General features: G+C 60.3%; 1 protein-coding gene across 3 annotated transcripts; it reads right to left on the bottom strand.

The window, feature by feature from the left end:
* Positions 1-438: 438 nt before the first annotated feature.
* Positions 439-13,016, bottom strand: GUCD1 (guanylyl cyclase domain containing 1). 3 transcript variants are annotated; one of them, XM_053928112.1, is made up of 6 exons: positions 12,879-13,016; positions 7,632-7,716; positions 6,632-6,797; positions 5,436-5,527; positions 3,380-3,621; positions 439-2,817 (listed from the first exon to the last, which is right to left on the bottom strand). In XM_053928112.1, the coding sequence occupies exons 2-6, from the start codon at positions 7,640-7,642 to the stop codon at positions 2,726-2,728; spliced, it is 603 nt and encodes a 200-aa protein (XP_053784087.1). In that variant the 5' UTR covers positions 7,643-7,716; positions 12,879-13,016; the 3' UTR covers positions 439-2,725. The 3 variants fall into 3 exon arrangements, with proteins under 3 accessions (XP_053784087.1, XP_024422821.2, XP_071077988.1); XM_024567053.4 differs by lacking the exon at positions 12,879-13,016 and adding an exon at positions 12,162-12,394; XM_071221887.1 differs by lacking the exon at positions 12,879-13,016 and adding an exon at positions 12,019-12,157.
* Position 13,017: the final 1 nt, after the last annotated feature.

The following is a 13,017-nucleotide window of genomic DNA, read 5'->3' as shown; positions in this document are numbered from 1 at the left end:
GCCAGATAATGCAAGATTTCCAAACACTTCCTGTCTCAGAGGGAGAATTCTTACCAAACGAAATACTAGAAGGACCCAATGGCTAGCAGGTAAGCTGCTGGTTGAAGTGGAGGGTGCAGGGAGGGCTGGAGTCCACTCTGTTCCATCCTGTGGGCCTCACTGCCCTCCTCACTTGACATTCCCCATTCCTGTCCAACGGTTTACACCCCCCATGCCCTCTTCAAGAATTTCAGTCCAGCTGAGATCTGAGGCCCTTCCACCCCCAGCATTTGCCCACTTAGGCCTTGCACAAGCCTCAGGGAGGGATGCAGGCCCCCCAAAGCAGAAAACTGGATCCCAGCCCAGCTAAAACCGGTGTGGCAAGCTAAGGACCTGGGCTCCCACGTGATCGTGCTGAGGAGACAAGAATTCACGAAGGTGGGCCAGAGGCCACCACCATTTTGCAGAAGAATAACATTTATTGAGAATGGCTCATTACAAACAAAATATATGTATAAAATCTCTGCAATGCAAAAGATCCTTTTTGTCCCCATGTGGCTGGAGTGAACAAAGCCACTGTCCACTGTAGCTTTGGGGCTATGCTGGGCCCTCAGCTCGTGGACAGGGGTCATGGGCGCCACGTTCTGTAGGCAGCAGTTCCTAATGGGGCCCTTTCTCGGGCCCATCTTCATGATTTCTTCATTGCACAGGGCAGTGTGGGCTGCGTCCTGCCCCCACGACCCTCTCCAGGACGACCGTGCCGTCTCAGGGGCAGGCAGCTTTCCTGTCACTCTTCCAGACACTTGACCCCTAACCTGTGGCTCTCCCTGAGAAGCCATCCTCCAGGCCCAGGGACAGAGCGTTTTCACATGTTGCATGACAGAGGTGCTGTGACCACTCTCCACGGAGTCTGCTCTCCGTGACAGCTTGTACACCGGGCCTCACTTTCAGCCACTCTGAAAGCTTCACTTCCTGTTTCCCCAATACATCTGTCCTCCCCAGTTTCACCCAGACGCCTCTGGAGTCCGCCCAACCCCACCACTATCACACATGGTACTGCTGGGCGTGGAGCCAGAGCTCCCTGGGTCCGGGGTCATAGTGCATTAAGGCAAGAGACGTGAGACCAGTGTGAGCGTGACGGTAGCTTTGCACCCAGGGTGGCTGCCCAGCTGCAGCGCCTCCCTCTCGGCCACAGCTGCGTCTGGGTCTGGTGTCGAGGAGCAATGCAGCTGGGTGGTCTGACAGCCTTCACAGGAAGAAGCCACCTCTGCCCCCCAGAGCTGCCATGGAGGGGAAGGTTCAGCTGGCAGGGGAGGGAGGATGCAGAGCTTGGTTTGCAGCCCAGGGCGGGGGCAGCAGCTGCCACCACACCATGCCATGGGCACTGGAAGACCAAGACACAGGGGTGCACAAGTAGAGGGGTTGTTGGGGCCTCTCTGCCAGGGACAGCCCCTGAGGGGTGGATCCCCAGCCCCTCTGGGAATGATCCACTTCCCTTATTTTTTTTAGGTGCAGACCTGGGTTCCAGACCCAACTTCACCAGGCTCCTGGGCAAACTCCCCCCAGACTGGGCTGGACTCTGTGAGGCGAGGGGCCCTGGCCTTCAGCCTGCCAGCTGGGAGTCTTCTGCTCTCTGAAAGGTAACTTGAACCGGCCTACCTGCCCCGTGAAAAGAGGTGTCAGTGGTTCCAGAGTACCTGCAGTCTCTCTATTATTATCTTGAGGGTGATTCTCACTCCCCTAAAGTGAAAACTTTAATCTCAAAGAACCAACCTTCACCCAAAAAAGAAAAGGCGGCAGCACTTCCAGTCCATGCCCCGTGCCGTGCCGTGTGGCTCTGGGCGGGCACCACCCTTCTCCATGCAGACAGAGACCCGACATTCTGTGCAAAAGGTCCTGGCATGAACACCGGGGTCTGGGCGAGGCCACAGTCCCCCCGACATATTGCTTGAGGAGCACAGGCCCTGAGCCCCAGCACCCAGCCCTGCAAGACTTAGACCCCCCGTGCTCAGGTGGCCCCGCTGTTGGGACTTAGGCGAGTGTCAGGGGCCTCCTGGTGGGGGATCTTTGGGGCCCAGCAGCTGTCCCTGGCCCTCTGGGTCAGGCTTCCCTGAGCACGGCCAGCACTGTGGGCCAGCAAAGTCAGGCTGCTGCCCACACACACCCTGTGGAGCTGGTGTCCCTGGAGGGTTGTAGGTGCCCCAGAGTCCTTTCCACCTGAAGTGCAGCCCTCCACAGGGGCCCCTGGCCTCGCAAGCAGCCGCGGGAACTTGGGGGCCCTGCAGCCCTCCTAGGGAGAAGGGTGAGGACGGCTCGCAGGGCAGCCAGGGCCGGCCAGTGTCCCAATACCCAGGTGCTGTCCTGACAAGTTACATCTCTCGCCAGGGCTCAGACCCTAGGTCTGGGGAGACGGGCCCAGGCAATAAGGGAACTCTTGGGGCTGGATGGCCCCCTGGACACAGCTGGAGTCAAGCTGAGGGTCCTGGGGTAGCTCTGCTCAGAAGCTCTGGGGACGTTTCCAGCAACCAGCGGTGTGGGTAAGTGGTACGACGGCACTCACTGCTGGCGGGTGAGTCAGGTGTGCCGCCACCTCCCAGCGCTCCCTGGGCTTTTGTCACATGGGCAGAGGCCGAAGCTGTGCTTCTAAGCCCCAGCTGCCCTGGGCCTGGGGCAGGGCCTCCTGAGTAGGCCAGGCTAGGCAGGGCAGGGTGGGGTCTGAGGGCCTGGGCATGCCAGGCTCCCGCTGTCAGCTGTCCAAGTAGACAAAGAGGATGTCCTCATCCGTGCCGTAGCTGGTCCTGGCCTCCTCGAAGTTACTGACACTGGTGCTGCACATCCCTGCTGGGGGCAGGGGGAGAGCGCCTGCCTCACTGGTGCCCAGGGAAGACACGTCCCACCGGCCTCGCCACCCCTCGCCACACAGGGCTTCCACCCCTGGAAGCCCTCCTTGCCTACTTGAGCTTGGTCCTGCCCCCGCCCCAGTCAGCAGATGAAGACAGTGAGGCCTAGGGAGGGGAAGAGACATGCTCGAGGCATGGTCTACAGCAGGGGGTGGGGTGGGCAGGCTTTCTGATGGGCGTGCTGACCGTCCTGTGGGGGCTGCAGTCTATACAGCAGGAGATGGCGGGTAGGGTCCTGGACCGTGGTGTGCGGCTGGCAGTGTGGGAGGGACAGATGGCCAGGCCTGGTGATGACCTGGGTGTGGAGGAGGCTAGCACGGCCTGAGAGTCGTGGCTGGTTTGCGGCATGGTCAGAGGGATGGCCCAGGTGACAGGGGTCCAGGAGGAGCAGGGACTTTAGGGAGAAGGCAGTGAGGGAGGCCTTGGCCCCACCAGGGTGAGTGGGAAGGAGCTGGGGGGCTCAGGGGTCCCTGCCCACCACCACTGCCCCTCACACTCACGGTCGGCATACGCCGGGTTGTTGTAGAAGATGGAGCCGGTGGCCCGGTTGTAGCCGCGCAGCACGATGAAGTGGCCCTGGTAGTCGGGGGTGCGGCAGAAGCAGCGGTGGCCACGGGGGGCAAAGCAGCAGTACTTGGTGGGGCTGGAGCAGAGATCGCAGTGCAGCACCCCCGAGTTCACCAACACAATGGCCACGTGGCCCTGTGCCAGGTGCGCCTGGATGTCCTGCACGCTCACTGTGCTGCGGGTGGGAGGAGGGTCAGCCAGTGCCCCTGGGCCCGGCCCCGTCTCCCCTCCCTGCTTGGACCCGTTCTGCCCTGGGTCACACAGCCTGGGGACATGGCTGGTCTTCCCTCTGCACTGGGCTCCTTGCAAGTGGGAACGTCCTGCTTTGTTACTGTTGCCCAGGCTCAGAACCAGTCCAAGGCCAAGCACAGAACCAGTGGGGCCGGGGTGGGGGGTGCGGGGGGCTCTGAGTGTGCTCAGGAACCAGCTAACCAGCTGGCCCCATCAGGACCTTCACAGGGCGGCAGGTCAGGCCCAGACAAACCCCCACCGGGGACTAGCGGAGCAGCACGTGGGACCCCACCTCCCAGACTGGCAAGTGAGTTGTTTTAGTCCAGTGGCTCCGTTGGTCCTTTACCCTAAATCATGTGTGGTTTACGCTAGAAACTGTTCGTACAATTTAATTCCCCAAATCTGGCCAAGCACGGCTTTGCCAGTGTCAAAATCAAAAGCTTCCCTGCAAGGGCCGTTTTTTTTTCCTGAAGCTCCTTGGTGGCAGAAGTGGCTGCCCAGGAAGGGCTGGTCAGCAGCACTACCGGGGAACCCCAGGCCAGCAGAGCCAGCTGCCTCGTGGGGTGCCCCCCCACAAGGCAAAAGTCCAAATAGAACCCAGAAGGGGAGAAGAGGCTGGGAGTGGGTCCCGCAGGCTGGGGGCTCCACTTTCTTTACCGGCCCCCCCTTCCTTAGTGCCCTCCCAGGAGTGGTGGCCTGGCCCAGCTCCAGCCCACGGCCAAGTCACGTGGCAGTGGGTTTGTTGTCTCAGCGCCGAGAGCTTGTCATTTTCCCATTTGGTCTTTGAAACAAAATGCCTGGCTGAATTCCCAATGGTAGGAATAGGAGTGGGATTTCAGCTACGAGAAAGAAGCAGGGGCTGGGCTGGAAGGAAAGGCAGCAGGCTGCGTGAGACAGCAGCACGGAAGTGTCAGGTTCAGATCGAGGCCTGGCCAAGTTGCTGGGGGTGGGGGCCGTGGGCGGCTCACACCGTTTCCCACCCTCAGTGTGCTCACCTGAGTGCGGGCAGCACGGACTCCCCACCCAACAAGACAGCAGCCGTCAAGTGCGCTACGTAAGTGTTTGCTGCCTTTCCTTCCAGCACGGGCTCCTGTGGCCTAAGGATGTGGGGATATGTTCCCCATTTTCCAAATCACCCACAGTGTGGCTACACTAGGTTAACAATGAAAACGGAACTCCGGAAAGAACAGGGAGACCTGAGAAGAGTGGTTGAGGGGAGTCCAGCTGGGACGGGAGCCACCAGGCCCGAGCGCAGTGCCCACAGTGGGCCCGGGGAAGAAAGTCGCTCACAGCTGGGCAAGTTACCCCCAGGGCCTAACTCCTGCCCCTCTGGATAGATGAGAAGGGAAGAGCCACGGAAGGTCCCGGAGACCGTGGGGAGATCTGGAAGCCAGGCCTCCCTAGACAGCCGGGCGGCCCCTGTCACCCTCCACGACCATGCCGTCATGTTCCTCAGGCCGTCCCCCCTTCATCTGGGTTACTGTGTTCTGTCCCATGCCACCAAGAACGGCTGGAGCTGGTCTCGCTCACCTGTACCTGCAGCCCCACTCAGGATCCACCTGTAGCCCCGTAGGCCCCCTCGTTATGGATGAAAAACGCAAGGCTCCGGTGGGAAGGCAGAGCCCGCCGTCACCTGGGCGGGAAACCCCACCTCTGCCTGACTCCCAAGGCCCTGGCTTTCCCACCCTCCATCCGGAGGCCTCCCCACTACAAGTCTGTGGGTAGCAAGTGCCTAAGGAAGGGTGGTGAGGGGCTCACCATTTCTCCACCAGCACCTTGTGCGCCTTGGCTTGTGCAAACAGCTGGTTCACCCGAGTCTCCTCTGTGTCAAAGTGCTTCCTGTAGAAGGACTGGAGAGAAAAGGGCAGGCTGCCCTCACCCCGTTTGGACAAAACACATTGCGGGGGCAGAGATGGTGGGATGTGGAAGAGCCCTGCCTGCTGGGGGAGACGGCACAGGCAGCACGTGGGCAGAACGCTTTCTGTCCCGAGCCAACAGGGTGGCTGGCCACAGGGCACAGGGCCCCGCAGACGCAGGAGGGGGAGCTCAGGAGATGGGTGGGCAGCCAGGCTCCAATCAGCTCCTGGGGAAGGTCAGCCAGCCGTGGGCATGTGCTCCTCACAGGCATGAGCGAAAGCGACCGCTCCGCCACGGCTTGGCTTACAAGGCCCACGGAGCACACTTCGTTTGGCACAGGGGTGTCAAGGGGGCCAGAGCACCCACGGTGGTGTCGGAAGTGACCCTGCTCTTGGGCCCCTTCCTCTGCCTTGCAGCCATGGCGAGAAACCAGATGCGAGGGCCTTCTTCCCTGGCTGGGGAGGTTCAGGGGACAGTTAGGTTGACTGGCCCTGGCCACCAGGCAACAACCCTCTTGCCAAAATGACCAGAAGCGACCCTGCTCTGCCGGGTTTTAGAGTTTGGGCTGAGGTCTGCCTCAGAGGCTCTAGTTGTGCAGGGAGGGAAACACATTGGTTATCAACCAGCCAATGTCGGCGTTCTTTTTCAAAAGGAAAAAAAAGATGATATTTTGGGTTTTATTCCAGAACACCAATTAGCCAGCCTGGAGGTGGCTATCCACGCGAGGAAGAAGAAAATGGGCAGATGATGGCTGGATGAGGTCGGAGTGCTGTGCTGTGCTGTGCGGCCCCGCACCCTGCCTTGTGCGGGGGACACAGGGAAGGACGTGGGACGGCGGCCTGAGGTACTCCTCTGCACACCGCTCGTGCTACTGCACACACGTGGTGGGGGCTCTGGGGAGGCGGTGCTGGGAGGAACCCAGCTCACTGCTCAGGTCCTTTGGGTTGGTGCGGCGGCAAGGTCACCGGACTGACTGGCTCCTGCCCACAGCACGCCTGCTGCTGCCCCCTGGTCTCCGTCCCCCGGAAAGTGTCCAGGCCTTGACTGCACCCTTTCAGCTACTGACCCTGGCGAAGGCCTGGGGGCCGGCCACCCACCTGGTTTTTGTAGCCCTTGTCCACACCCAGGGTCTGGGTGCAGAAGCGGTGCCTCACACCGAAGTGGCGCATCAGGTAGGCCAGGTCAATGGTCCAGATGCTCCTGGTCAGCCGCAGCTCCTGCAGGGCACTTTCAAACTCCCCGTCGTCCAGCTGGCCCAGGTACCTGTGGGCAAACGGGCCACTGAGGGCTGCTCGCCCTCAAAGGGAAGCTGGTTTGGGTCACACTCCACCCGCGGGCCCATCAGCTATTGGCAGAGCCCCCTTTCCACAGAAGGCTCTGGCCTTTGTCATGAAACCTTATGTCCTGCCCACGTACCGCCCGGGCACCGCCTGAAGCTGCCTGGGCTCCATGCTGTCGTCCCTAGAGTCAAGGGCCTAGATTCTGCGTCTCCCATCTCTTGTGGGCTGTGTGACTTTGGGTAAGTTACCACCCTCTCTGGCCTCACTAGCTTCAGTGGTTTTCTAAGTTTTAGGCAGAGAATTCTTTTGTTGAACCCTGTCGTGCCTGGAATTCCAGGGCGTACAGTGGGTAAGGGAGAAGCGGCTCCAAGGTTCTGGGCAGGCGGCCACCTGAAAACTCCTCCTATAAGGTGATGGCCACAGTCCTCCAGGCTCTGAGGGGCAAAGTTCTGGTGATGTTCACGCAGCCTCAACTCAGTGGCTGGCTCCCCAGTGACCCAGTCTCCCAGAGGCCTGAGGCTGGAAGGTGGGAGGCCCTGTGTCCCAGCCATGGGGTCACTCTGTGGGCCAGGCCTGGGCACCGAGGACTTCCCTGGCCATCCCCAGTGTCCCCGGCATTCCCAGAGGGGGCCCCTAGAGGGCCTGGTCCTACCCCCTTTGCTTTTGCAGATGGCAGTGAGGCTGGAAGCTGGGCCTCCCACAAGCCCCACCCAAGGGTGACCACGTGGGTGATGAATCCCACCCAGGTCTCTCCCTGTGTCTCCCTGCAGCCAGAGCACGTGGTGTGGATGGTGAGGACCTTGACCCGCCCACTCACCGCAGCACCATCCTGGAGCAGGCCAGGCCGCAGTCCCAGTGGTAGAGCTGCTGGATGACGGGCACAGGCAGCTGCACAAAGTCCCCTACATGGAAACACAGGTTGGTCACAGATCCTTGGCGTAGTGCCTGCCACTGCCACCCACTGGAACCCGTCTCTGGCTCCTGCCTAGATCCCGCAGGGGCCTTTCCTGGCTCCCACTCCATTCTCCTTCTAGCAGTGACCCCCCCAGACCCCAGTCGGAGCAGGTCAGCCCTGCACAGAACCCTCCTCCAGTGGTTGGTCCTCACGTCCCTTAGGACAATGCCACCATGAGCTGCTGCCTCACCTCCACCTGTCCTCGCCAGGCCACGCTGCAGGCAGGGCTTCCCCTGTAATGTGGCTCCCTCTGCCTGGGCTCACCTGGCCTCCTAGGTGTCTGAGCTAACTCCTGTCGCTTCTTCGTGACACTACATCTGTTCACCCAGCCCCCCACCGTGTGCACTCGCAGCCCCACAGGTCTCTCTCACCCAGAGTCCTCTTTTTCCATGGGGGCCAGGAGGTGGCAGCGACGGGGCCAGCACACGAAAGGCACAGAGCAGGTATTCGTGTGTGCATTCACCAGGCCCTGGAAGTTTGCCTGACTTCAAAGCCTCCAGGGCCACCAAGGTGTGAAGACCATGGTTAAGAGAAGGGGACAGCCATGTAACCTGTGTATGTGGAATGCTACCCTGGGTGACCTCTCAGTATGTCCTTGCCAAGCAGTGAGGTGGGGCAGAAAGGGCCCGACCTAGGTGTTCCTGCCCGGGCTCGGCCACTGGCTGGCTGTGGACTGAGAAACTGACTTCCTCTTGCTGGGCTGAGTCCAGCCACCTCTACAGTGGGGGACTTTGGTCTGATCCAGTCATTCAATCAACAAATATTTCCCAAGGGCCTAGTGAGTGCCCGGCATGTTTACTACAGATATAGCGGTTGGTGCCAGGCCCTGTCCTGGTGGACAGCACAGACCAGCACATGTAAGAACACGGGGCGAGACCAGGGGAATGGTGGGGGCATGACCCAGAGAGCGTAATGTCAAGAAGCACGAGGCCACGAGGGGACAGCGTGCGTGGAGGCCCTGAGCGGGGGGCGAGCTGGCACCAGCCCACAGAACTCTCGCATTCCGGCGTTCCGTCAATCTAGGCCAAATTCAGAGTCTAACGAGCCAGGAGGGACCTCCCTGCAGCAGTCACCACCGCTCCTGGTTCATTGGTGACACCCATTCCGCACACGAAAACCCAGCCCACCTTGTTTCCTCATCTCAGGGTCTCTCTGGGACCCAAGACCAGCCTGTGCAGAGCTGCCCCAGGGGCCCACCTGCAGTGCCAGCCCTGGCTCCCATGGCATGCACCAATCAGGAGAGCCACTCACTGGCCCCGGGGTCTGTCCTGCCGTCTGACCTGCCGGCCAAGTCTGGGCAGTTCCTTGCCTGGAGTGGGTTGGAAACTCCAACTCTGCGTCTAAATCCTCCCCAGCACAGGTGACACCACTTCCGGGGCCTTCCCTGAGCCCAGGCTGGTCACGTTCTTCTTTTTCCAGGTTCCCACCAGGTCCGAATTCACGCTCTGTCTCACAGAGGGACCCTTGCATAGAGTTTATCTGTGCCCTTCTGCGCTGATGCACATTCCCAGGGGGCAGGGCCACGCGACTGCTCCTTTGCTGCACTGTACTGGCCTCTCTGCCCCACACCCCTGCTCCAAGGGCGAGCAGCAGCATGGCAGGCAGGATGGCATGGGCAAGTGAGGCCGCCTGCTGGCTGAGTGACCTCAAGGCGCTGGGCCTCTCTGTGCCTGTTTTCCCCTCTGTGAAACGGACCATCACAGACGCCAGCTTGCACCATGTTGTGCGCGCTCAGGGCAGGAATGTGTGAATAGCCCCTTTTGGGTGCCGGCGGGACCTGGCGCTCTGAGCTCAGGGCGGGCTGAGGTTTTCTTCTCTCCTTCCCCCAACCCAGGTACCTTTGGCCCTTCATTCAAGGTCTTCGCATGTTCTCTTCTTCCTACTGCGATGGATTCGTTCCGAGGGCCTAGTCCTGCCTGACTCATGCCTGTCCTCTGCCCTAAATTCCACTCCCAGATCCTCTCCCATCTCTGTATGCAGAGGCCAGAGGGATCCCATCCATAGCTTCCCATTACTCTTAAATAAAGTTCTTACCCCTTACCATGGTGTGTAGGGCCCTGCCCAACCTGAGCCCCCACCAGCTTCACCTTGGCCCTTACCCCTCACTCACCCTGTTCCTGTTCCCTGGAAAACCATCAGGCTTCATGCCGCCCCAGGGCCTTTGCACATGCAGCTCTCTGTCTGGAACTCTTTCCCTTGCTGTTCTCAAGACTGCCCCTTACTGTCTGTCATTTAGGTCCCAGCTCAAAGTCCCCTCCTCTGACTATGCCTTTGGGGGAAGAGAGCACTCCTTCACCGCATCCTGTTTGTTTCCCTTCACAGTATTTAGCAAAAGTACTATAATAATAATAGTAATAATAATAATAATAATAATAGTAGCTATTCTGTCTCCCCACTGGACTGTAAGCTTCCTGAGGGCAGAGAATTTGCTGACGTGTTCACTGTTACTCCCAGTGTCTGGCGTCTGGTGCTTAGTAGCAATTCAGTAAACATTTGTTGGAAGAAGGGAACTCATTAAGCACCATTGTGTGCTAGGCTCTGAGTACAGCACGGTGACTGAGACCCACACCCCGCCCCCCCAGGATTCATATTCTAAAATCATTCCCCCCAGCTGGACTGGGTGGAGGGAGAGCTCTATACAGGGTGTTGTCCCCTCCTGGTGGCACGCCTCCCCTGCCAAGAGCCCCTCACTGCCGCCATAAACTGCCTTTTGTTGTTCTTTACACGGGCCGCTTACTCCCCAGACTTTGCTCCTGTACGTCCCTTATCTGGAACGCCGTCTGCCTTCTCTGAATGTCCAGCTCTGGCCCCCTCCCTCTCTGAGCCCCTCAATATGCAGAGTTTGAGGTGGTCTGCCTTCCCCACTGGACGGGGAGAATTCCTCACTGGCAGGTGGGGACAAGGTGGCATTTACCCCTTCCTATCCCTTAACCCAGAGCAGGCCCTCAGACATGCTTGGTGAGTGAAAGGTGTTTTTCTCCAAAGGCCTCATCCCTTGAGACGCCCCGGGCCTGCCTGTCACTGCATTGCCCAGCACCCCCACCCCCAGGCTTCCAGACACAGCCCTCTGTGCCTGGCCCCCTCCTCACTCTGCGGGCTGGGCCATCTTCGGCTGGGCTTTGAATCAGTCTGTGCTTTCCCCTATGCCCAGCTGTAAATGTGACACAGGACAGCTGCTTTGACCTCTGCTGTCCCTTCTCATCTTGCCCTGATCCTTGGAGTCCCTTAATCCTGAGGCCCCAAAGTGCTACACATCCCCAGTCTTGGCACCAGCAGGTCAGCCGCTAGGGACCACGATACTCCTGCAGGGGATGATAAGGGTAGGCGAGGCCTTCCAAGCCCAAAGCCGCTGCTAGCTGTTGATGCCTGGAGCAGAGGGACTGTCCCACCTGGGAGCTAGGGCCTGCCTAGAAGGCTTTGGCTGGCTTCAGTTGGCAGCTGTCACCAAGGAAGGAAGGCAGCTCCCTGGCCCTGAATACTTAGCATGTCTCAGCCTCAGTCAGCTCATCTGTAAAAGTGAAAATAACAGTGGTAACCTTCGTCACCAGGTTGTCAGGAGGATTAGTGAGCCGCCGTGTGTACACAACTGAGCACACTGCCTGCTCAGAGAAAGCTCCCTGTGAAGGGGAGCCATTACCCCACTGAGGTTCAGGAAAAGCACATGCCTGGTCCAAGATCATAGAGTTGGGGGAGTCGGACGCACACCCCAGGACAGCATCAGGCCCACCTCCTTGCTGCAGACACTAAGGTCACAGTGATGTCTTAGTAGCAGGGTTCCCCATGCTCTTGACTTCTCCAGAGTTTTCTAGGACTAGCACTTTCTCACCAACCCTGTGCCTTAAGTAGAGCAGAAGTCACTACTTCTCCCCTTCCTTTCTTAGAATCACGACACTGAATGTCAGTCTTGGTTTCTGCACCAAAGGAACTCAGAAGGGGCAGACGGAACCAGAGGGTGAAGAACTGTACAAGGCGAAACAGTCTGGGAGGCCAGAGGAAGCGCCCTGCCATTGCTGTGTGCTCTCGGCAGTTCCCTGAGCTTCCAGGCCTCAGTTCCCCCAGGGGTCAGCGTTTCCCAGGCGGCTCCAGCAGGACTTTTCGCTTCTAGGGAAGGTGGCGCCCCTGCCTCACAACCCGGGACCCTCCTACCATGACCTCTATTAGAGCTGACTGAGGTCCCAGCCCTGGGAGTATCAGGAACACCCAAAAGACCGAGGCTGGGAGTTGGGAGGCCAAGGCGTCTGTGTTTCACCTGGCCAGGTTTCGCTCGAAGCTCTATAGCTCCTCCGGAGGCGGCGGTCGGCCCAAGGTCGCGCGGCCAGACCCTGCCCCGCGCTAGGGCGGGATCCCCCACGTTCCCCGGGGTGAGGACTGGGCCCTCAGGGAGGCACTAACCGGGCTCGAGCGGCGGCCCCGCAGCCTCCGCCTCCGTCCTCATGACCCGGGCGGCGCTGGGCGCCCATGGCCCCAGCCTGGCGCCGGCTGCAGCTTCGGCTTCGACGGGGGCGGGAACGGGGCCGGTACGTGTCTTGCTCCTCCGCCAACACCTCCGCCGCCACCTCCACCGCCCCTCGGTGGGGAGTAAGGGAGACCGCCGCTGGACCGCCCCAAGCCCCGCCCGGCCCTTCCAGGCCTCCTATCCCAGGACCCCGCCCCTTCCCTAGGCCCCGCCCCTTCCCTGGGCCTCCAAATAGCCCCCTCCCTTTGCCTTCTCCAGACTCCTATCTCTACAGTCGAAGCTCTCCCGGGCAACTCGTAGTCTCGGCTTCTGGTGAACCCACCCCTGTCCCAATCCTCGCGCTGACTCGCGGGCTCTTCTCCGCCTCCATTCCCCGGAAGCCCCGCCCCTCTCCCTGAGTCCCGCCCCGAAGCCCTGGGGTTCCGCGAACATTGGCTCCCCAGAGGCTCTACCCCTTCGCCGCTTAGCTTCGGCTCGGCCCCGCCTCCCTGTCAACCTCAGGTCCAAGCCCTTCTGCCTCAGGCACCGCGGGATTCCAGAAGACTTAACCCCTACTCCGAACCCCTTCAGGGACGACCCCTTTCCCCCACTCTACACCTCACTTTCCCTCTCCGTGCGGCGAAATACCTCGCCTCGATCAGAGCGTCCCTTACCTGGCGGGGCCGGGTTCCAAAGATTAAGTTATGAGGCGGGGTCCCAGCCTTCGGCCTTGCCGCCTGCTACCCGTGATCCGAGGGCTCAGGCCTCAGATCCCTGCCTTCTGGTCCTGCCCGGCCCTGCTGTGGGGAGCTT

The sequence above is a fragment of the Desmodus rotundus genome, chromosome 7, assembly GCF_022682495.2.
Source record: "Desmodus rotundus isolate HL8 chromosome 7, HLdesRot8A.1, whole genome shotgun sequence".
Classification (NCBI taxonomy): domain Eukaryota; kingdom Metazoa; phylum Chordata; class Mammalia; order Chiroptera; family Phyllostomidae; genus Desmodus; species Desmodus rotundus.
The sequence above is the reverse complement of the archived record's forward strand: the minus strand, read 5'-3'. Positions and strand labels throughout refer to the sequence as shown.

What these genes read in the sequence shown, in the direction of transcription:
- GUCD1 (XM_024567053.4), bottom strand. Translation starts at nt 12,204, where the DNA reads ATGAGGACGGAGGCGGAGGCTGCGGGGCCGCCGCTCGAGCCCG. An exon ending in GGGGCCGCCGCTCGAGCCCG is followed by an intron (nt 7,717 to 12,161) that starts GTTAGTGCCTCC and finishes GTTTCCATGTAG; the next exon opens with GGGACTTTGTGCAGCTGCCT. An exon ending in TGCTCCAGGATGGTGCTGCG is followed by an intron (nt 6,798 to 7,631) that starts GTGAGTGGGCGG and finishes GTTTGCCCACAG; the next exon opens with GTACCTGGGCCAGCTGGACG.